Source organism: Hyalella azteca, unplaced genomic scaffold (assembly GCF_000764305.2).
Source record: "Hyalella azteca isolate HAZT.00-mixed unplaced genomic scaffold, Hazt_2.0.2 contig17318, whole genome shotgun sequence".
NCBI classification, from domain to species: domain Eukaryota; kingdom Metazoa; phylum Arthropoda; class Malacostraca; order Amphipoda; family Hyalellidae; genus Hyalella; species Hyalella azteca.
The window spans coordinates 26,163-51,666 of NW_025947105.1; the positions used below are offsets into that span (position 1 = coordinate 26,163).

General features: G+C 35.9%; 2 protein-coding genes across 3 annotated transcripts; one reads left to right on the forward strand and one right to left on the reverse strand.

Annotated features, from left to right (window-relative positions):
• Nucleotides 1-12,397: 12,397 nt before the first annotated feature.
• LOC108667450 lies at nt 12,398-18,509 on the forward strand. Of its 2 annotated transcripts, none has more exons than XM_018154474.2 (5): nt 12,398-13,435; nt 14,719-14,967; nt 15,242-16,384; nt 16,756-16,913; nt 17,056-18,509. In XM_018154474.2, exons 1-5 carry the CDS (start codon nt 12,469-12,471, stop codon nt 17,830-17,832), a joined length of 3,294 nt encoding a protein of 1,097 aa, XP_018009963.1. In that variant the 5' UTR covers nt 12,398-12,468; the 3' UTR covers nt 17,833-18,509. The 2 variants fall into 2 exon arrangements, with proteins under 2 accessions (XP_018009963.1, XP_018009964.1); XM_018154475.2 differs by having other exon boundaries at nt 14,719-14,919.
• Nucleotides 18,510-19,318: 809 nt separating this feature from the next.
• On the reverse strand, nt 19,319-25,503 carry LOC108667448. Its single transcript, XM_018154472.2, has 4 exons — nt 23,587-25,503; nt 22,234-22,306; nt 21,144-21,232; nt 19,319-19,480 (listed from the first exon to the last, which is right to left on the reverse strand). The coding sequence occupies exons 1-4, from the start codon at nt 25,501-25,503 to the stop codon at nt 19,319-19,321; spliced, it is 2,241 nt and encodes a 746-aa protein (XP_018009961.1).
• Nucleotide 25,504: the final 1 nt, after the last annotated feature.

Below are 25,504 nucleotides of genomic sequence, written 5' to 3' on the forward strand. Positions count from 1 at the left end.
TGTTTGTTTCTCATATGACGATTTATGCATCAATGTGAATTTATTGCTAATTATTTGTACCTGTGTTTTAGGTTTTGAACTGATGATGGAGCTGGTCTCCGAAACGTTTTCCTTTTTGGGAAATGGTGAATTTCCTGGCTATTTTCTTTGCTTTTAAATTTTTGGTAAACTTGCGATTTAAGCAGTCAAGTGATTTTAATACTTGACAAGTGGCTGTTCGACCGAGGGCTGGTGCAACCCACGGCCTAGATATGGACTGCTTGAAGTGTTGAAGGCTACACTCGGGAAAATAATTTATTTTGGCATTTGATTCATGCATTGTCTCCAACTTAACACAAGTGTGCATAATTTCAGATCGATAGGATAAGTAGAAGTGTATTAAATTTCGATTACAAAATTTGTAGCAGACAGACAGACAAACAAACAGACAAGAAGTGAAGTTAAAGAGAAGTGTTGTAAAAAATAATGAGCAATTAAATTAAATATTCTGAAGCATCAGACATTAATTTGGTATTACTGGAAAACTAATGTATTAAAAAAGAATAGTAGGGTTACGCATATTTGAATATTAATGACCAGAAAATTCATTGATTTAAATTAGTGGTTCGCAAAGTGGGTGATATCGCCCCCCTAGGGGCAGTTGAAAGATTTTGGGGGGCAGTAAAGAAGAAGAGGGCGTTTGGTGGGCGGTAGAGGGGGGCGGTAGTCCGAAGTCAAAGTCAGAAGTTCTAATGTTTGTGTGATGATTTGTACACAGCATGTGGGCACATCATGACTCCCAGTGATGGTTTTTTTTCACCCAGATCTGTTTTTATAACACTTCTCTTTATCTTCACTTCATGTCTGTTTGTTTTTTTGTCTGGCTGCTACAAATCTTGTAATCAAAATTTAATACACTTCTACTTATCCTATCGATCTGAAATTTAGCACACTCGTGTAAAGTTGGAGACAATGCACGAATCAAAATTAATTATTTTGAAAATTGAAAATTTTTATTTTTTTTCAATATTGAAAAAATGGAAAAAATAATTTTGTCAGCTACAAATCTTATAACTGATATTTGACACTTTTACCTGTCTAATTGATCTGAAATTTTGCACACTTGTGTGAAGTCAGAGGCAATGCATGAATCAATGAATAATTTTGAAAAAAAATTTATATAGGTATTAAATATATATATATACCGTATATATATCAAGAAATTGAAAAATAAATTTTTTAATATTTGAAAATTAAATGAGAAATTCATTGTACATCTGTAAGATTGAAGACACTGGATTCTTTGGAAGTGTTGTCTTTAAAAAGTAATTTTTAAACGTATATTTTTTAAACTCTCCTGGGTTTATGTCTGGGTTATGTTATGTTAACTAACAGCTGGACTCGCGGCCGGTCTCATGGCCAAATTCAATGATCAAGGAATATCTCTTAAACTAATGAACTTAACTTGATGAAACTTGGTACACATATTCATTAGGACCTAACAGTAATGTTTAGCTTGTGAGTTTTTTTTTATTTTGCCTTCATTTGTTTTTTGCCATAGTTATATGGCAATATGGGCCAAAATTCACAGTGATCAAGAAATTTCTTCCAAACTATTGAACAGATACAAAATTCTGAATTTACAGTCCTAACTACTAAACAGTTGTAATGGGTCGTCTTTATTAGTTGAATGAGGGAAGGTATTCAAGGTTCTTTGATATCTAAAGGGTTAAATAAAAGATGGCCTCCCAACTCCCCTTATAGCCATCCCTGTCCACCAGGTGTTTTTCTCTTTTTGTTCAACTTTATTTAATTCTAATACAAGATTTAATTATTAAGGAACTTAAAATTTAAACAAGATAGGGAACCCTAAATCAAAAACCTAGCCAAATAACTGGGTAACTGGAAAACGAAACCATAACCATATAACTCCTAAACTGGACAACCATCAACCGTACAACTAGGCGACCGGGCTAACAGACAGATGGCAACTGTACAACCGGGGCATGGGTCGCTTATGAAGTACTTGAAGATGCTTCTGTAAAATATTTACATTATCAACACCTAACACAACTATTAATAAACACAACATCAATACAAACATCAAAACATGTGTATATACACAATAAACTATCAAACAGGATAACAGATAAATATATTTCTCATCTATAACGACATTCTCAAAAACACAACATTAAAATCTTTACCACTGAATATATGAGCAGTGATTTAAAAAGGTACCTATGTCTTGACAACTACTACTCACCAACCACAGTCAGTAGTGTGAGTACAATATGATGGCGGATAGGAGATTTGGAACTTTAATCAATCACCACTGACGTATAAAATAATGGTCTGCAAAAAGGGCAAAGAGAATGAGATGGAGAGCACTGACAACAAATATATAGATTATGTTCACCATGAATTTCAGGATTCTAAATAATTTCACATTAACTCAGAACTGGGGGAGCATTACTTCCCCAAGTGGGATCAAGGTAACAACACTCTCCAGCAGTAAGAGTGACAGCCCATAACACAGTAATGTTTTGCTCTTTAAAATTTAGTTGATTGTGCCTGTGTTTGCAAGTTTTTTTTTCCATTTTACCTTCATTCATGATTTAAACAGCAATACATGCTTAAATTTGTAGTAATCAAGAAATATCTTCCAAATCTACTGAATAGATTTGAACGAAACTTAGTATTTAAATACCTACCCTCAGCAACTGTGATGTTTAGCTCGCTACAATTTTTTTGTTTTGTCTTGGTTTGCCAGTTATATGGCTATACGTATAGGGCTCTTTGTTATGTATATGTAAACGGCTCTTTGTTAAACTGGCCAGTAGAAAAGCCGGTCGGTCCTCCTATATCTGTATAACTAGCGAATGGAAGCAAAATAGAAAAATTGTTACAAGCTAAACATCACTCTTGAGAGGTTAGGTATTTATATACAACAAAGTTTCATTGGAATCTGTTCAGCAGTTTGGAAGAAATTTCTTGGTTGCCGTGAATTTAAGCGACAAATTATCCGGCAATACGGGCTGAATATAAGGAAATGTAAAATTGAGAATGATAGTGAAATGAAAAGAAACTCACAAACGAAGGTAAAATAAAAAAATTGTTAAAAAGCTATAAAATTGTCATTTGGTAGTTAGGAATGTATATTCAAAATTTCGTTCAAATCTGTTCAGTAGTTTAGAAGAAATTCTTTGATCACTGCGAATTTTGGGCTTTATTGCAATATAACTCACAAACGAAGGTGGAATTTATAAATTTTTATGAGCTAAAAATTACCATTAGGTTCTGATGAATACTTGTTCCTAGTTTCCTTGAGCTGCGTTCATTAGTTCGGGAGATATTACTTGATAATTGAATTTGGAGATTGGCAACTGGCCACATGTCCGGCTGTAATCATCTGAAGATTTTTCCCCTCTGATAATTTAAATCAACAAATTCTCTGGTATTTAATTGTACATGTGTAAACAAGCAGGTTCTGCCATTCAATAATAATATATAAATTTATATACATGTTAGCCTGCATGATAATCACATACCTTGAAATTTATATTATGCAACTCCTGATATCTGTGTTTCTGTAAAACATATTATATATTGTCAACATATGATTAAAATCTCAATAACAATTATTCTCCAAGTGATATTAAAAGCAATGAAGCTTGTTGTGGCTTGCAGCAAATCTCTGAAAACTTCATCAAGATGACATTTCATCATATATATTTATGAAACTGGCAATTATTATTAAAGATTTGGTAATATTTAATGTACTATTAGGAGGATTATTGGAGAGCCAAAGAAGATATTGAATTTTAAATCTCAGAGACTGTTCTACTTCCATCTGACATTTCTGCAGCCAGTTTTTCTGATTGCTGTGATGTTCTGAATAGATTTGATAGAACTGTGCATATGAACTCTTCAAAACTTTTCTCTTGTTGTTAGGTTGTGCATTGATTTTTACTTCATTTACATGTTTTGCATCTACATGGAAATTTATTGATAAATTCTTTTCATTTTAAATGCAAGTAATGGGTTTGTTTTGCATGGTACAGGGTCATACCGTGAAAGGATACAAATGCATTATTACACAGCCGCCTCTGTTAACAGGAGCAGGCATGGAAAATATGTGGTCATTTTTATATGTATATGCTTAGTCAAACCATGTGAGTATATGTTTGCAGCTATTATGCATTTGTGTTTAAATTATTTTTATGCACAGCATACAGAAATTTTTCTCTAAATATTTGTTACACTGCAGATGGATAAGATAAAATAAATTTCTGCGATTCTGACGCATCTTCCAGACTATAGTCTAAACTGTAGAATTATTTATTCAAACTATAACAACTGTTATGTCATTTCTCTAATTTTACCCTTAAAATAGGAGATAAACCTTGAAAAACTCCTTATCTTCACATAAGAGGCAATATGGCACATTATAACACTATCATTTTGCATTATTCAAAGATGCATTCATGATCATAGTTTGACTGCCATTAGCATGCTGTCAGACATGACCGTTTCTAAAAGACCATTAACAAGAATTTTTGTGCACAAAAAATTTGAGTGGATGGCCAGTAGAAAAAAAACAAATGAATACTGTTGACAAAAAAATGTTTTGTGTGCTGAGGTTGATGTAAACTGCAGAACATAGAATTTTTTTAGAATAACTTTTTGGGAGCCATGATATTTTTGATCAGACTTTATAATCACATGACTTTATAATCACTTTATAATCACATGACTTTTTTATAATCACATGACTTTATAATCAGACTTTTTAATCACATGACTTTAGAGCCACAATATTTCCAATTCAATGAAAGAGGTGTGACTTAGTAGGATTACCTGTAAAGGTTGAAATCATAGTAAATATTCACCTTAGTTGCATTCTGATCTACAAATTGCAATTACATTGACATGATGCGAATCTCTGATGTGCATTCATCTTTCATCTTGTCTATTATCAGATACTCTGCTTATCCTTGCTGAATACTGAAATTTGAAAAGCATGCACAAATAACTATTGCTTCTTTCATATTCCATTCGTTTTTTCATTGATTGTGATAGATGATAGAAATTTTTTTCCTTATGCTCTCTGGTAACACAAGGGAACTGCAGCCAATCCACTAAAGAAAGGAAACTTCTTGATGAACAGGATGGCCTGGTTATAGTTGCACTTTACTTGTTCATTACCCTGAATTGACTCAGTTAAGCTGTCAGTTAAGCTTGGAGATCATCACAAAATGCTTATTGTCATTGATAAAATCATAGGGCCATTATTTTGAGGTTTGGTTGTACTCTGTGCATGGTGTTTGCAAATACCTACAACTGAATGTTTGGAATATGTTTTTTAATTTGTTTATGAAGCCTTAGAAAGCTATTTCTGAGCCACTAACTCATCTATCAAGCCACATGCACACATTACAGCCTATCTTTTTAACCCTAGAAACAGCCTTTTTTAAAAAAAATTATACTTTGAAGCAATTTATCTGAGGCCAATTTTCATTTTTTTTTGTCAGAGAAACAACGCAAATTCAGAGAAGTCTGCAACAAGATAAAAAATTATAATTTATAGTGAAATTTTGAAGGTTCTGACTGAAATTTTTTATTGCAAAGTTGTGGCTTGATTGTGCACAGAGATGGAATTCAATAATAGTAATATATGAACAGGTACACATCATATTGGATCTAAGAATGTGGAATAATACTTTTCCGTATTACTTGGGTAGTATTTTGAAACTATGCAAGTTACCATGTGTGAGTGATCACAAATAGTTGAATGACCATTTCTAGAATTCCACCCTGCCTAGGCAAGTTTTTCAATCCAAAAATGTCAGTTTAGGCATAAAAGTAAAAAGACTGAGGATAGAAAAATGAACCACCATACACTGAAGTTGATATTTTGTTTGCTCATTTATTCAATAAAAGATCAACAATGTTATTATATAGTGGCCCAACACAAGATTGGAAATTTTTTACCTTTTACTAGAATCTTGTAACCCCTAAGGGACATTTTCAATAATTTTGGAAACTTGTTGCTAGATGTGTAGTCCTGGATGGAATTTAATAGGAGCAATATGCAAACAGGTAGACATCATATTGGATCTAAGTACTTAGAACAAAACTCTCCTTATATTACTTGGGTAACATTTTATTACTGAGCAATTAACCTGGCTGGATCAGTTGTAAATATGTGAATGACCATTTTTAGGATTCCACCCTGCCTAGGCCAGTCTTCAAATCCAACATTTCAGTTTAAACATTATGATAAAATTAATAAAAAGTAGTGAAAAATTAACCTCCATTTACTTAAATCACTATTTTATTCATTTTATTGGAAAGAAATTCATTTAATAATTTCTTTCAATTAATACCGTACATTCATAGAAGTGAAATATTGTGATTTGTATTGTGGAGCATACTTGTAAGAATGCATTGAGTTGCTTCATTTCTGCCAGATCTTGTCAGCCCAAGCCATAACTGAATTTACAATGTGGCATGAATATAATGAATTTTTCACTGGAAATGCTATCATATAAGAAATGGTGACTTAATTTTTGCTATAATTCGTGGGTCAGCCCTGTCTAAAGATCTGTGGTCTGACCAATATTGTACCAGTATACCTATAGTAGTATACCTATAGGTACATGAAACAAAATATTAAAATAGAACTCAGAACGAACAGAGGAAAAACCAAGTAAAATGTATTGAATAAAAATCAGAATTACATGAAGATGAAATGTAAATGCTGTCAAGTTAGTAGAATGGGATAGCCCAGGGGTTTAATTGATAGGGGGAACCTAGCCTGATAACTAAATAACCTGTAACCCAACTGGATTGAATGGAACAGGTAAACAAGAGAAATGAGTAAATTAACTAAACAGGGCCAGAATAATAATCAGTAAACTAAACCAAAGCATTTTTCACAAAATGAACTTTCATAAAATAAGCATTTGATGATCTCACTGACTGCTAAAAGTGGAGAGGACTGAACTGGCATGTTATAGTTGTCTTCAAATGCCAAGGGACAAGGTTAAGCATGGTCTATGGATAAAGCTTTCTGTGGAAGTGTTTCTGTGACCAAGTGGAAAGATAACTAAGTAGTAACCTTAGAGTACAAATTAGGAGGTGGTAACAAATTAACACGTTGGCCGCGATGTGCGCCATATATGTACACGCTGTACTTCTCAGAATCGCGATGTGTACACATGTGGTACATTCATATGAAAAATACATATTTTTATAAAATCTTATTACTCTTTCAAATTTATAATTTCAATGATACAATTAAATAAGCATGTTAGGGAATGCTTTGAAGTCAACTACTGCTTAGAGAAATAGTTTTATTTTCAAATGCAAGTAATACAAAAATTACGAAATTTGTGTCCATTGATGAAAGCAATATATAAATCTATCTTTGTATAAATAAGCTAAGAGATACCAATAGCCATAATGTGTGCAATTATGACTCAAAACTAATGTAGATTTCTTGCGCGCATCACTCACAGTGATAAAAGTGATAACTTTAGGTTTTTTTTGGCAATATGAGCCATAGATGCATGTCTTTGCTTGGTACACATCGCCCATAGTATTAGAAGTGATTACGATAGGCGGCGTGAGCCAATATGAGCCACAACAGGCATGGCTTCATTTGGTACACATCGCCAGGAATAATGACGAATTTCACCCCTGAGCGATGTGCACCAAATGCGGCCACTAATTTTATGTGACACAATGACAGAACATAGCCCTACAGAGCTGCACACAACTTTTCTCCTTGCTATCTGCCGGGTAACTGAAGATATACAAGTTTGAACCTATCACCCGTACGGCATTCGGGCCCAAATCAGCAATCGCGGCCAACGTGTTAAGAGTATTTAAAATCTAAACTCAGAGAAGGGGTGGAGTTGCCTGTAAATGGACTCAAATTCCTTCATTCTTTACATGTCTTTACTCAAATTCCTTCATCCTATACACTTTTTAAAATGCATGGAAAGAATAGATATATTCAATCTGCCACTGTTGGCATACTGCATTCAAATGAGGTCTAGGTTGGAGTGTTGGCCATGATTTGGATGGAGTCTCAATGCCCAAGTTCTGAATGAATGGTGTCAATCCAAGTAGAAAGATGCAAATGTAAATCTGTATTCCTTTTTTTGTAAATTCTGTACTAAAATCCTGCTATGGAAAGAAAAGGACCAGAACCACAATTACTAACTTCTACTTAGAACCTTTTTTATGATAAAAGAAGTTGAATAGACATCTAGTTTATAATATTTAACCCTTTAGCGGGCAAGCATTGAAATATCCAGAAATTAAAATTTCAGAAGCCATTTCAAGAAAGTAAGAAGTATTATACAATATATTTATTTATATGAATTTTTGCAAATTTTGCCTATTGAAGGTTTAAATTGCACTTGAAGAATTCAATAAATGCAATCAGTACACAAAATTTTTCTTTATACTTAGAATTCAGTTTATGCAAATGAAAAATTAGAAACATAAAAATTTAATTTAATTAAATTTAATCAAGTTGCCAAAATAAATAAATATATATATTGATGCTTCCAAATTTTGAAGAAAATGCGGAAAGAGCATCAATTCCATTGTCCAAGTCAAAACCTTCATTTAAATGCTCATATTTTAATTTGTGGACTTTGCAGCTGGTGATGCTATAGATAGAACGATGGTCAGATAATTAGGGATTGACTGAGGCATTATAAGGATGCCTCAAAAACAAACAGGAAGCCATGGTGAGGCTTTTTGTGACGCGATTTCAAGTGATCATATATGGTAACTTACCCGTGAAATGGTTAAAAGCCACTTGCAAGCCTGAAATACAAATGGATAATAATATTGTGGAATTTGTGTTAAACGTTAAGTTTAAGCATAATAGAATAGGAAACAGATCATGATTTTGGGAATGGGTAGCATAGACAGGTGATGGGAGGTATATCACACCACACTGATGGTATGTATACCACACTACACTGATGGTGTGTGCAACTCATTCATTGCAAAGGTGTGACTGTTCATCAGGCAGCTGAAAGCTATAAAATAATAATGCATGCTACCACCAGTATAATTATTGTACTTCAATGCTACACCAAAATTATAATCTACCACGCTATGTGCTAGAAGTTCATTGTGACAGCACGGTACTGTCACGATTGTGGGGTTGAATGAAAGCTTTTGTCTTCTGGTATAGGTTTACTATAACGTGGTAGGAGCGGATAGAACCTGCTCAAGTCAAAAACTAGAAACTAAATACCAATGGGATAAGTTGGTGCTTCCCCCTACTGGAAAATAGGGCAAACAACATAAAATTTATGGTAGAAACCAACAACTGGCAGTAAGTGTTACAAATAAATTATATGTTTCTTCAAATACCATGAGAACAGGACTTACAATCAGGCTGAAACCAAAGGAATTCAAATCGTTGAGGCAATTAAGGAATTGTGAATTAATAATTAACAGCCAAAATGTGTAGAATAATGTCATGATGAAATTCAATTAAAATACAAACCAACACTTTTGAATCTAATTTAAATCAATGAATTGAGTACAATTGTGTATAAAGGTGAAGTAAGAACTGCCTAACCATTAAGTCTATGAACTTGAGCGAAGAAAGTTATATAGATGATATTAGGTTTTAGTTAAATAATGCTTGGCAGTAATGCAATGGTAAATAAAGCTGTAGAAATTAATAGAAATACTTGTTCAGAGCTAACTGAACATTGGTAATAGCTGTGAACTCACCCAACAGAATTGCAGTGTGAATCTTGGAGCAATGGTGGCAGCATATTAGTCAATGACTTGACTTGGTTAAAATTAATTCATTATATCAGCTCAGAAACAACATTGAATGGAAAAGTTCATTGATCATGAAGAAGGTTTAATTAATAGCACTGATAGATTAAGTTGAAAATGAGCAAGATTGCTTTCCAGTAACACCATCCATGGCTTTCAGGATGTATAAACCTAGGCTGACTATAGAGGAGAAAGTATAGGCAATACAAGTGACTTTTTTGATATTGGAGTTTTTTCAAGGGGATCTTATCATTACAGATTGTGGTGAAAGGATGTGTGCAATAATGATGGGTGTCAGGTAAAATGTGAGGACTTGCCAGGTGCTACAGTTAATTTCTGTAGCTAAGGCAAGTTATTGTTGCACTAAGGTTTCAAAGGTTATTGCTGTACTTCTCAGGTGATGGGTGTCAGGTAAAATGAGAGGACTTGCCAGGTGCTACAGTTAATTTCTGTAGCTAAGGCCAGTTATTGTTGCACTAAGGTTTCAAAGGTTATTGCTGTACTTTTCTTAGTTGGGCATTCAATGGACTACCTAACGTCCACCAAAGCAAGACGAAGTTCTAGGAATGGTGTTTTTGATGCGCAAGATTCAGTCATCTTAATCATTGGTTTGATGCTAAAATTTACCTAAATTGCAAAGGAGGGGCCTTAATCTTGTACCTTTTTTAACAAGTAGATTAGAGATGGATCATTGACTAAGGAAATGATCTTACGTTTTGGAGATATTTTTTTTAATAGTTTGTCTCGTTTTTTCTCTATCTTTTTGTCCACCTTTCACTACTGGCTTTCTTTGGGCTGATCTGGAAGGTTTAAATGTTAAATAGTGCATTGTACAACACCAAGAGGAAAAATCGGTGAACACGAATCTTCCCGATTGCCTAATTCTTCATGCAAGATGCTTATTTGGGTCAAATGAATCTAGTCCAAACAGGTTTGAACAGATGTTCTTGCCAAGTGGATCAACTTCCAATTTTTTTATAGTTTCATGACTAAATATTCTAAATTTTTGATGGAATACCAATTTGGTTCACTACTCAATCATTAAAAAGCAAAATAGGACTGTACCATCAAACAGGGTAATAAAGGACGGTTTTGAGTATTTTTTCTTGATAACTTCTTAACATGAAACATTTCATAAACGAGTTTGGGCTCATTTTTAAGGTCTTTGCGAGGGCTATCATATGGCATCTCTAAAAAATTCCATATGCTGTTTGTAACGTGCCAGACGCAAAATGAAAGCATCCTGAATTAAGCCTGGCAACAGGGTAATAAGTGACACTTGAAATAAAACACTTTTAAAACATTTGAAGCATGCAGAGTACACATCCATTACCATTGGTAATGGATGGATCAGTCATCACAATTTGTGATGACTGACGCGTTAATTTTTCATTAGGTGATTTTTTTTCACTGAATGATTTAAATTTAATCAAAATTATATGCTGTTATTTGATTTTTTTGTTAACTGGAGCCTTTGCTAACAGAGGTTTTACTGTAAATGCGTTTTTGGGGGTGTCCCTTATTAACCCCGTCGTGCAGAAATGACTGCCATTTTTTGGGGAATGAGGTATGCAAAGTCAGTCAATCCTGTTTTTAGGCCAACACCTGTGTGCTACTTCTATGTAAGTAAAATTTTTAATATGGCAAAGTTTTTTTTGCTATAGACCTTAGCAGAGGTACTTTATAAAAATCTCACTTTTCACACTTTTTTCAGGGATTTTTTAAAGGTAATAAATGTATGATTTCTTCACTTGCTTTATGCTACGTAGATAGTAAGTATGATAGTGTGCTACAATATTTCTATGAAATTCACTAACGTATGTGGGTCCCTTATTACCCCACCTGTCCCTTATTACCCTGTTTGATGGTATATACCAATATAAAATAGCTTCATTGTAATCTCCTCATTCATAATTCGTTTGAATGTAAAGAATTTTCCTAAAGCCTTTTGCTTACTAATATTTTGAACATTGTGAAAAGAGCCTCCTCTATCAAGCCTCGTCTTTGATTATGAGAGCCTCCTCTATTGACAGTCTTGTAGCGTCGGGGCACCGCATGACGATGCTGGTGCAGGCCTCTTGCACCACGGGTGATGGTCTCGTGGGCCTCCCGCATATGATTCTTTGGGCCTCCAGCTTGCAGATGGCATGTGAGTCTGTGCCTCAATGTCGTGCTGGTCAAACCGATGTAATTTACATTTTGGAGAAGTTACAACCTTCTTTCAAGCATTAAAAATTTGTAAATGACATTGCTTTCATGCAGCGATCCAGACTTTGAAGAAGTCTGAGTTAATATATTATTATTTGCTAAATCTGCCTTTTGATCTACCAACGTCATCTAAGAATTGTTCAACTCCTTGAAAATTCAAATGCACTCTCTGGTCATAAATTGTACGCATATAATATATATATATGTATATATATATATATATTTTCGAGAGAAGACCATTGTGGATACATTTGTTAAGAACACCAACACTTCCTTCTGTAGAATTATTTATTTTTGCATGTACATTGCTTTTGCAACTCTCTATGAAGTGTTTTACAAGGCAGATAGGTTAAGAGATTATAATTAATTTAGTTTCCTCTTTTCAGATATTTTATTTGTTGTTGTTCTTGCTTTTAACCATTATAAAGTGATTAGCCTCAATTTTTAAACTGAATCATGAAAGACTCCTCTGGCGCCCCAGTGATGCATTCTGAACAGACTTTGGATGTATTTTGTGCAAATCAAATTAGCTCATCCTCTGCTAATATTTCATCAAAGAATCATGTAAATAAACGAAAATTGCCATCAAGGAAGAAGCCTGATGATGGTCATGATTACTTTTCCATGTATATTAATTTAAAGCCGAGGATGTCGCTCTTTGAACAATTTAATCCCATTTTGCCGAGTGAAATGTTTAAAAACAGCCCTGTGAAAAATCCGGTCAACGACTTTTGTGGATTTCCTTCATCTGTGGAATCTGGAAGTAAGATTGCTAAGTTGAGAAAAGCAATATTCAATGAACATGAACTCGATGACTTGTGTCCCACTAAGCCTTCTCATAACTGTTCAACTGTGGCAAGATGTAAAACTAAAGAGTCCCAAATCCAAGCTGCCCAGTCTTATCAACTTGTCAAGCAGAAATATCACTACTATGAAAATATATATGACAGTGACTTACTATCTTCTGATGACGATATGCCTCCTCTTAAGAAACGCACTCCAGTAGATATTAATAAAGCACTTGAAGGAGTAATTTCGTCATTTGACGACTTTCTTCCAAGTGAAATGAAAAATGATACAAAGAAAACAACTAAATACGTTGTGTCGCAAATATCTGTACAGTGCGATAGTGACTATGACAAATATTATACTGATAAATCACCCGAAATTTTTAAGCAATATCCTATTGTTTTCAAGAGTGTTATTCCCAAAAAGATAGCAGCTTCTGCTCCTAAAAAAAGGAAGAAAATCACGAAAGACAAGAAGCACCAAAATAAAATGCATAAACTGCATAACAGAACTCTTCAAAATAATGACCTGCGGAAAATAATGCTGAAGCAAGAAGCAAAGGAATCTTTACTGAAAGCTAAGCTTCACGACCAAGCCAAAGGAACATCAAAAGTAAGAAGAAGGTCATTAATGGGTGAGTTCTACTCTAGTTTAATTGGGACATTCAATTCCAATTGGTCTCAACTTTCCCACCATCATGTCTAATTTTTCTTAACTTTATTAAACCAGCACTAGACTAGGATCAAATTAATCTTCCCAATATTTCAGGCTTCTAGCTGCAATTGTTGTTGATCTAGATTCTAGACCCTCTTGTCTGTAGGTTTGTCAGTTTTCATGTGTGCAACATGGAACAAAATGCCATTTTTAGGTTCTCATCACCACAAATAATTCAAAAGTATGACTAGTATGACAAAACCCTGTATAGTTTTGTGTGCAGATTTCAACCAAATTAACTCTATCATTACTGATGAAAATTTCAGTCATAGATCAGAGTGTCTCAAAATTTGTCATTTGTGACAAATTTGACCAATATTCAGACTGCAATGATTTCCTTGCTGATAATGATAAGGACTTGAACTCGTAACTAAGCTTTATGGTTGTGCTGGACAAAATACAGCTAGATTTGCAGCTACCCAGGCTTTGTAGACGCCCTGAAGGACATGTACAAATTTAGTATGTCAGCATGTATGGAGAAATTGACAAAATTTCAAAACAAATAACTACAAAACTGTTGGCCTGAATTTAATTGTGAATAAAAATTTGTGAGGTATTTTTTAAACAGACTTTTTTTATGTAATGTGACCCCATAAATTGCATTTTGTTTGATGTTGCACGTATGGCGACTTACTACCCTTTAGACAAGGGGTTTCGATCAGCAACTACCGGGTATTGCAGCTAGAGGCCTGAAATCTTGGAGAAGTTTATTTAATACATGTCTGATGCTGCATTTAAAATTTTGAGAAAATCGAAGACCATGATGACGACATTTTTTTCTTTTTAGACCACTTGATGTTGATTAGCAAAATACTAAAAAATATAGATTTGTAGTTACGAAAATCCAATTTTGAAATCCAGCAAAAATTTGAAGCTAGTTAAGTTTGTTTGCATCGTGCACTAGTGGAAGTGACCCTGTTGTTACTAGTTGAGTGGACCTATACATGTATAGATGTACTTCAGCATTTGTGTGAACTTTTATACTTAATTTTTTAATTAATTATATTTCATCATTTATGCAACCTCCTGCATTCAGATATCAAAAAATTGAATTGAATTTTTTGTCAAATTTCAGCTAATTTGGGGTTCTGCATGGCCACACATGCCTTAGACTGTCTGTGTGTGGACGACGCTTTTAAATTAAGATTTTTTCTATTCTGTTGATATCTTCCCTGACCCGATCAAATTATCATTTGTGTGCAGCTGTCCCGCGCTTGGTGCTTAAGAAGCTGAGCTCCAGTGATATGAATTCTGCCTTCGCAGAAGCGATGTCATTAAGTGTAAAGTGTTCGGCTGAACTTTACCTTCAACTTCTCGCCCTCGAGACAGCTGCTTGGGACCGTACTAAGCAATTTAGTTCAACATATTGTTCCGCCTCATCTTCAATTGCTAGCCAAGATTCAGGTGCGACTTCTCCTTTAAATGACAATCCATTCTGCAATGAACGTACAGGTGATGCGTCTCTATTCATTGTGACAGCGTTTTTCTGAATAATCCCTATCTTGTCAAATGGACATGAATAAGATTCCAATAGTTTTAAGTGGATTATATAATTAGTTTGAAGATGATGAATATTCCTTTTGGTTTAGGATGTTGGAATAAAATAAGTGTTGAATTTCACCTAGTAATTGGCTAAATTTGCAACAAAAAGCCTTCTTTATGACTCATTATTTAATTATTATTTTTCTTGTAAGATTGACTTGAATGTACCTCTATTTATTTTCAGTTGTGTGCGCTAGTGATAATACACACCAGATGGCGCCTCCTTTTGACCAACTGACGCAAGGAGAGGTCGCCTCAGAGTCGATAGTTGTAGCGTCTACGAGTGCAAGCAATGAGCCATCCTCATCTAATATGCATCTCACGTTCAATGAGGTGTCCTGTCGTCTTGAGGATCCATTGATAATCGACTCAAATAATCCCATCGTTATTGATATTGAGTCATCCTCATCAGATATGAGATCTGAATACGAAGACTCGTCAATTGGTTCACACGATGCTCTGGGCACTGAAAAACTGCTGACCAAACCAAAACCACTGAATTACGATCCCGTCTTGTCATTATTAAATGAACCAAGAAGCTCGAAAATGTCGCCTTTCGATGTTGTCATCGCGAATTCTACGATTTCTCCTATCGACTTGGAATGCAAATCAAAATCATCTACTGAGACGCTATTACCACCATCAGAACGCAGGAATCCGCCAACTGTGCCTTTGAGAGAAATTTTGGGTTCTCGTTCAGCAGAGAAGTTAGATTCCATTACTGAAGTGACAACTTGGTCTGAGGCGCCAAAACTGTCGGGGGATCATGCAGCAAGCAATGTGAAATCTCCCAATGACTCAGGCTCATCATCGGCAGGAAATTATAATTTTCTTTCAACGGAGGATACTCAACTATCGTCTAAACTGACATTGAAAATTATGAAAACCTCTGTTTTAGAACTCTCTTGTCATGCCATGGTTTCCAAAAGGGAAGAAACAGAATCGAAGGCCTTCAATGATTCTAAACCCCTAACGAAGTCCAAAATGTCATTTGCAGAAATTTCCAAAGGTCCATCAATGACCAACAAATCAAGTGAAAAATCAGACTCTGCACTGGAACACTCTTCAGAAAATAACGCGTTTCTTTCAGAAAAAGGAATGAAAATATTTTCTTCCTTTCCACGGGCGGAAAATTCCCCTGAATCACAACGGTCGAATGCCACCTTAACAACACCAGCCACCACTACTTCACTGACGAGTGACGCAGTTCAGTGTGCCAACACTACTTCAGTGCTGACGTCCAAGTCACCGCTGCTAGAGCCTCTGGACCCTAAAATATTATGTGCCACTGCAAAATTAAGTCGAGAATTTCCTTCCCAAACGGCAAGTAAGTTTGATTCACGATTCGCGCGATATATATAGCCAAAAAAATCACTGATGAATTTTCGTACGATTCACTTATTCAGATTGCTTGTTTTGACAGTCATATTTTAAGGGTGAATTTAAGTTCAATCATTCAACTGGCCGTTTTTAAGCAAATTTTAATTGCGGCATTTCTCTGAAGGAGCTGTTACATGTTGAATAATTTTTCCAAATTCGTTTCACGAGACAAATTTTAACTTCGAAATTTTACTCCTTGGCTTGAGTTGATGCAGAATAGATTAGTATTTTTGCTTTCGTGATTATTCCAACTTTGAATTGAAGCATATATAACTGGTAATTTATGATGATCTTACAAGATGACCACGTCCTTTACAGGCTCTCACGAGGCATCATATACACCCGACTGCTACACAGCTTCAGAATCCTGCGATGACTCACTTATCGACCTGGAATCCTGCAATGACCCACTTATCGACCAGGAATCCTCTAAAGATCAGCGTTCACCACCAGAGTCCTGCAGTGACCCGTTAGTGGTAAGTCGCTCATGTGCTTATTCCTTATATTCAGTGTAAAAATTTACTCATCACAACTGTCCGTGTATCAAAAATACACCGAGTTTTTAAAACATTTTCACTTGGAGCAATTTTGGTTTCATATATTTTTCCTTTATTACAGAACTCAAGCTGCTGCACGTTATCCTTATCTGATTCACCAAGTTTGGGCATAAGTACATCAATGGACAAGGAGCCACAACTTGCTGAGTCCTCAACGATTTCTTCCCAGAATCAAGGGAAATCTTCGGATAAACCTAATTCATTGAACTCAAGCATCTTGACTCCTATCGCTTCTCTCATACTGCCTTCATCTGTGGTAAAGTCAAGTCTGCCGCCTGGCGCATCATCAATACCATCAGTTCACACTTATACAAACGTTAGTCCTGTGCTTACAAACGTTCTTGTGCCATTCTCATCTACTAAAGCGCAAGTTTCGCTCCCTAGAACAACCTGCCCAGTGAGAAGTTCTTTGCAGAGTCCAAACTCAGCCACCCTCTTCTCTGGCTGCGACGAAATCAACGTCCCCGAAGAAATAACATTAGATTCAAATGACGAAGACGATGAAGCTCAAATAATCTCGGAGCTCATTGTCAGGCCAAGAGCTCCTAGGGCTTACCGATTGACCCTGCTTGTGCCTCAGACTCTCGGCAAAAAGTCAATGGCTGATGTAGCTAGAAGCTTCTCAATTTTCGATAAGTCATCCTGCAATAGAAGCAAACTGACCTTGAATAATATACTTAAAAATTGTGACAAAAACGGTAGGATTTTTCTGAAACGCAGAGAAAGAGACCCTTTGACTATGGATAATGAAATCCAATTGATAGACTATGATTCGACCGTTAATAACTGTCATGAAGAGCAACGGAACTGCTTCAACTCTTCACAAATAAGCAGATGAAAATACATTGTGATTTCAGACGACTACCACTCATCAGTGCGCTTTTTAGAAACAAACCGATCCCTTCTATACTATGCTGAACTTAGATGTGCCACACATTGCTTCTAAATGGAGTAAGGACTACAAGGCCGAGGGCGCACGTGTACGAATAATTGTTGATGTAAATTACACTTGAATGTTACAAAGACGAAAGGTCAAGCTGTGTACGTCATTGCAGAATTTGAAAACTTCTCTGTTTTAGAATGTATAGGCCACGATGTTCTACCCTTGTTGACAGCATGGCACTCGTCGGAAGACGTTAGTAAATCATTCATTGACTACTTTTACGGTCCAAAAATCTGCTCCATTCATGTCCTGGGATCTATTTGGTATGGTACGAATGCAGTTCTGGTTTTATTTTTTTGAAGTTTTGAGCCTACTTCGAAGTTATTTTTTAATTTATAAGATTTGTGTTTAAAAATAAATAGTAATTTTTGTGAGATTATCCGGTCAGATAAAACTCGTGTTCAATAATGGTTCTTCAGGAGGGCACAGAGCTAAAACATTTTATTTGTAGATAATCAATGAAGGCATTTTTTATTATATTGAAGCATCTTTGAAGCTCGCTCAACTCGTGTGTATGTATATTGCAGGCAATTTCCATTCTTCAGGACTTAAATAAAACTTAGTATTGACAATGTGGCTTTTACTATTAGCGATCACTATTTTTCCGTGAGGCTCGAGCTGCAGCTACAACTTGGACTGAAGTTAGCCGATACACGAACTGCATGACATGGTCACTTAATGGACTTGACACTAAGGAAAACAACATACACAGTTGTAAATACGTATATCATGTACAGAACGAAATGAGAGTTTGAAACTTAACTATGCCACTCATTGCGTTTTCAAACACGAACTCCACAGGCCAATTCGTTTGAGTTACTCTCATTAACCTCATAAATGTTGATATAGATAGCTTCGTAACTCAAACGTCTCTTGTGCGCGGTGCCATAACAATCTTTCTATACTGGAAGCTTAATATTTATGCTTCGACTCTAGGCTTGTTCAAAGTTGTATTCTAACAATCGATTCCTCGCATTATTATCTATAACATTTGGGAAAGAATATCAAGGTTCGTCGGTGAGGGCATGGAGGAAAGTGACTAAAATAATTACGGTTTGTATATAGTGAGACTAGGTACTACTAATCTGGTGAGGAAACACCGATACGCACACGACCAGTGTACTAGTACGTGAGACATGCAGTTTTAGTACGGAATTACACGTACTACTTGCCTAACACTGAAATAGCTAACAAGACTAAACAATTCCTATTTAAAAGCTTGAAGTAATCATTAACTACGCTATCGGACATCTAGACGCAACCAATAGTATGGACTGAGAAGCGATCATCTGTACAATACCAATATAGTGCTACGTTAATTTCTTCACATTGATAACACTTCTCGATGCCACTACAACTTCACTTGTGCCACTCGTTGTCTTCACGACGCCGAGACTTCTTCTACGCCACTGCCACTCTGCATGGCGCCTTCAACTCCTCCACGAGTCTGGCAGCACTTCGGTTCAGTGGGATCTAGCGAAATGGCTTCATCATCATCAGTCTGTCCGTCGTCTGGCTCAGTGCTTGCGCCCCCACATATCCCCTGTTAAAAAAATATAACTCAGTACTCACTGTAGTGAGTAACAGAGAGCGCATTTTCTCGTCGACGAAAACCTGAAGTCAAGGACGGACAGACAGACGGACGGACATGACGAGCACAATATCGCCTTTTTTTCCATAAATGAGAAAATGCGCTAAAAACATCCGTTTTAAACTGACAATTTGTAAGTGATATGTGTTACTGGGGAAAAATTTCATCGTGAGCTTTAAAATTGAACTGGATTTAGTCGAATGACACTTAAATAACATGAACATTGAAAATGAAATTTTGGCTAAATCCATGAAAAAAAATGTGTAACTATTTTTCCATTTTTACTTCCTAAAAACTGCGGTATATGACAAACTATATGCCAAACATTATTGAATGCTACAATCTACAGACAATCGACAAAGCAATGCAGGGATCGATCCCTTGTATGTACAAAGGGTTGCACCCGCAACGAGGTTGCTTCACTGTGCAAGCAAAGGCGTCGCAAGGCCGCGCCATGTTTTACCACAGTTTGATGTTGAACGTCGGGAAAATAAATGAAATTTTTTCCATAAATGAGAAAATGCGCTAAAAACATCCGTTTTAAACTGACAATTTGTAAGTGATATGTGTTACTGGGGAAAAATTCTTCGCGAGCTTTGAAATTGAACTGGATTGAGTCGAATGACACTTAAATAACATGAACATTGAAAATGAAATTTTGGCTAAATCCATGAAAAAAAATGTGTAACTATTTTTCCATTTTTACTTCCTAAAAACTGCGGTATATGACAAACTATATGCCAAACATTATTGAATGCTACAATCTACAGACAATCGACAAAGCAATGCAGGGATCGATCCCTTGTATGTACAAAGTGTTGCACCCGCAACGAGGTTGCTTCACTGTGCAAGCAAAGGCGTCGCAAGGCCGCGCCATGTTTTACCACAGTTTGATGTTGAACGTCGGGAAAATACATGAAAATATATATATATATATACATCTCATCTGTCGAGATAAAGCAATTATTTTCAAGACGAGCTTTGTATTAGCTGATCTGATACGAACCTTCCGACTTCATCAAGTACTGTGGCCAACACTGGTAAACTTCGCTGAAAATGCTTTAATGTCAAATCTGTGATCGCTGAAATCGTTTTATCGCGCGGTGAGATACAACGTAAATGGATCACTAGCCTATAACTGTCTTCTTGATGCAACTGGCTAAATACTACCATTGAAGATACGTTACCACTGGAGGAATTTTAATGCTTAATACTGATATTTGACCGGTTTCGTGCAAGCTTAGCCATTTTCTAAGTAGGAAAGTTCCGTTGATTTGTAACAAAGCGACGTTGAGAACGCATGGCAATCGAAACTTCAAGCTTTAACAATTACATTAGCAGGAACACTTGATTCGTTCGTTCATGTTATGGTCAAGCGTAGAACCAAACCAATGTGCTTATCGAAACATTTATAGTGTTACTGAATTTCTTATATTGAACCAAACCAATGAGCTCATCGAAACATTTATAGTGTTATTGAATTTCTTGTATTGAACCAAACCAATGAGCTTATCGAAACATTTATAGTGTTACTGAATTTCTTATATTGATCGATTTCTTATATTGATGACTCTGATCTTATATTGATAAATGAGAGAGCCTTGCTGCTGTTCACCTCAGATTGAGCTTGAAGTGCCTTGGTCTGCTCAGGCGCTCCCTTCGTTCGCTGTTGAGTCTCCTGCTCGTCGCCAACACCCGGGGCAGCTGCCCACAAAATCACGTTGATTAACATGAAAAAATTATGTTTAATGACAGATTTTCGAGAAAAAAATTAATGACGTCACGCTTTGCATTTTCAATTCTTCAGTTGAAAATGACAAAACGTTGAATCAACTTTGCTTATTTATGGTTTTATTTTCATTGAATTAGTATTTGTTAGTTCTTTACAGTTACGAGCTGATCTATTCAATTTCGGATTAGATCAAATTAGAGGCATTCAATCTCGGGATTAGATCAAATTAGAGGCATTCAATCTCGGGATTAGATCAAATTCGTGCAAAGATGGAAATTACCAACTTCGATGAAACAAATATATGGTCTCGCGATAGGTTACAATGATATTGTTAGTTACAAGCGGAAAATTTGTTAACGATGTGTGCGATACTTTGTACTTAGTTAATAGTACTGGATTTGGGTTAGTTTTTCTTCATAAAAATGCAGTCAAGTTTTAACCGTTCATACTAACCGAGAAAAGTTTGCACGATCGATCGTCGAGATGCCATAGCGTTAACGAGTCGAGTTGAGCCCAATTGAAATCATGTCGAAACAAAGATAAATCAGAACATAAAAGATAGTTCTGTCAGCCTTGGTTAGATTATAATGGCGTTTCAACTATTCTTAATTAACCATTTGGTCTTCCGCCAATTTAAATCAAAATTATCACAGCTAAATAAAGGTTTCGAACCCTAAACTTGCAGCTCCAATCAACGTGATCTTAATCGCTCGGCCGCCCCGAGCAAACGTAGTATGTAAATTTTTAAACCAGTTTTCAATAGATTAAATTTTCATATTATTAACCCTATTCCTGTCTTCAACCGTTGATTTGGCATTAGAGCGTAAAAATTTGGTCGTAAACGTAGTATGTGATTTTTTAAACCCGTTTTCAATAGATTATATTTTCATGTTTTCAACACTCTTCTTGTCTTCAACCATTGATTTAGCATTAGAGCGTAAAAATTTGGTAGTATTGGCTTTCTTAAACGAACCTTTTTGGACGACTTCATATTCATGGATATCAGGGCTGGAGCCTTTGCTGGACACACCTCCGGATGACTGGTTCTGCAGTATTTAGAAATAATTAGTCAAGTTTTTTTTACATATTTCTCAACGTTTATGCACATATCATATACACAAAATTAAAAAATTCGTTTGGAAATTAATATTCACCAAGAACATTTTGTTGAAATTAATTATTGACATGGAAGATGCAAGCAAGTTAATAGGTGAAAATCAAGCAGTTATATCCATTACAAAGTGTAAACTCCAGAGCGACTCCATAAGCAATGAATTCTTCAAATCACTGAAAACAAATGTTTGGAAATGGTATATCGATTATATTTCAAGAACTTAGAATAAAATATATAGATTAGTTACGACTTTGAAAGTATGTGTACGATAAAAGGTGCCAACATTCCGTGCGCAATAAATTCATGTCCAGGTAATCAATAAATGTATCCATTTGCAGCCCAACAGTCGCATGCATGATATACGAGAATTATTGTGTAAATCGTCTATGAATAGCGCGGAAAGGAAGACATGTGATTAGAAGCACGGGTATATTGTTAAACAAATATACAAGCAAATGGGGTTTCATAAAAATAAATATTTAGTAGCTATTTAGAGCAGTGTAAAAAGAAAACGACTTCATTGAGATAGTGCGGCAATGAAAAGTAATGGTGGAATGGAAGGCTTCAAAACATATGGTATTAAAATTAGATTAGAAGCAGTCACAAAATAGGAACAAAATAACTTAATATTAGAATTTCACATAAATAAACGAGTGTTGAATACACAATCATATATTGCTTCATATTTAGAAAAAAATAACATTGCAAAAACACGGGAAAAATTGTTCCTGCCAATTACGTCTAATTGTTCGTGTCAATCGCCGTAACTATAAAATAAACGAGATGGTACCTATCATACGTAACAGTAAAATAATACCTATCATACTTAATGCACTTTTGCAATCAACCACTCAACCGGTCTAGAAGGCGGAGCAGCATTTCGGTAAACAATGGTGTGTGGCAATATTTTTCTGAAGGGAGATCTTTATTTGCATACAGAAAATAATGTTTCTGTAATCACTTCAAGAAAAATTATAAATACGAAAAAGAGTAATGTTCTCTCTTGGCTTCAGATTTACTATGCAATGCAAAGAAACTTCATGAAATTCATGGACTTGTATAATGTTACTGTGAAGAATGCAACAGTTTGTTAAACCAAGGGAATTACGAAAAATACGACATTGACTTTTTAACACACTTGGATTATTAGCATTAATAGACTCCACATTATGGGAAGTTAAGCATGAAGCAAAGAAGAAACATTTCTCTTACTGGCACTGGGGTTGGGGCGCTAAACTCGCGCCCGCCAACGAAGGATGGCATCAATGGCGCGTCTTCGCCTACACATTCTGAGGTTCGATCGAAATTGCTCGCTAGAATTATCTCGGCTTCTTGGTCGGGTGTTTGGGGAACTGACGAGCAGGGCGTGTGAACAACTGAACACGTGAAAAATATCGGTTCTTCTTCCTCAACATAGAACGAAGGGACAAAGTTACCACTAGAAGAATGTTCACATGGAAACCAGGGTACCGGTGTCGCACTATCTTCATATTCAAGCTCAGAGGTGTATTGTGATGCAGGACTCGACTGAAAATCTGAAGGTCCGGCATTTTGGTCAACGTCACCATAAACTTGATTCTCTGATTCGGGAGGAATCGGGTTTTTAGGCCGAAGCTGTTCATTTGTATCATCTACTTCGGTATCTTGAACATTGTTCAATGTCTTCACTCTCTCTGAATTGTCGTCATATGCTTCAATAAAAATCTCTCTGGTAGCTTGAGAGTCATTGTTGTCCTTTCGTTCCGATCCAGCATTGCTGTCAACAGATGTTAGCTTTGCAATAGGACTAGTCGAGCATTTGAATTCTTCACTACATCGTGACTTCGAATGAGAATCAGATAAATTAGCAAATTCATAAGAGGTAGATTGAATGGGGCTGGCTGTTTGCATTAATATTGTTGTTTTAGAATCTGGCGACTCTTTGGTCTGTTCAAGGCCAATAATATTCAAGCTAAGCTGACTAGTTATAACACAAGGCACTGATTCTATTTCACTGGCATCGTCCTCGATGTTCCCATCCGAAGAAAGGCCAACAGTAGACTGCAAAACGAGCGCCTGAGTTTCTGAAGGCAGCATCGCATCCAAAGTCAAGTCTCTAAGATTTGATGGAACTTCAGCTTTTTCTTTTTCACCACCAACTCGCCACGATGTGCTGTAGCCTACAACCGAAAGCGCTCGATCTTCTTCCACCTGCGTTGAACTCTCAACCATTTTCTTCCGTAATAGTCTCGGAGGGTCAAATGCAAAGGAAGTTTGAGTTCCCACAGCTGCATACCTTTCATCCGAACACTCTGAATCAGACGTTTCTCCGTCGGACAATTGCGGTTGAAGCTTCATCTTTATAACAGTTTGTCGAACTGAGTCGAATTCACCAAGGCTTGAAACGAGTGGTTGGTCAGCCACAACGATCGGAGCATTGACGGATGAGGAATGTGCTGCACTATAAATTTCGTTTGCAACGATAAACGGAGGAGCTGATTTTTCATCCAGTTTATTTCTATCTATATTACCAGAATTTTCACTTTCATCAGTTTCATCTGATGTCAAGAAAGTTGAATCTTTTTTCGCACATTGAGATGAAGGCATAATATCCACTTTCTGTTCGGTTGGTGACAATAATTTCTCATGATTTTCAGTATAATCACAGAACGCGAATTCTGCCTCCATTTTATCAGCAGTGTAATCAGTAGGTATTTTTACACCCAGAGTTTTATCGGCTTCATGAGTGGGGGGCAGAGAAGATGATTCTATGTACTCAGGAGGTGCGAATCTAATTTGCGAATCTTTATATACATCATGAGAAGAAAACTGAGCAGCATCATTTTTGTCAGCTGTGTAATACACAAGAACATTTTCAGTGTCGTTTCCGTCTGTGGTAACAGGCATTTTCATCGCTTCACTAACTACTTCGCATCGCAATTGATTCACGTTTAGCTTTTGAAATTCAGATAAAATTGTTGGGTTACTATGATCATGATAAATCGCAATATTTTCTAGATTGCCAACTATGTGTACATCGGATGAAAGATCTCTGCATTTTTCGTCAGATATGCTTTGATCAACATGTGTCGGTGATACCTCAACTTTTTTATTTTCTGCAGTAGCGCTGATAAAATTTTGTGTTTTCATA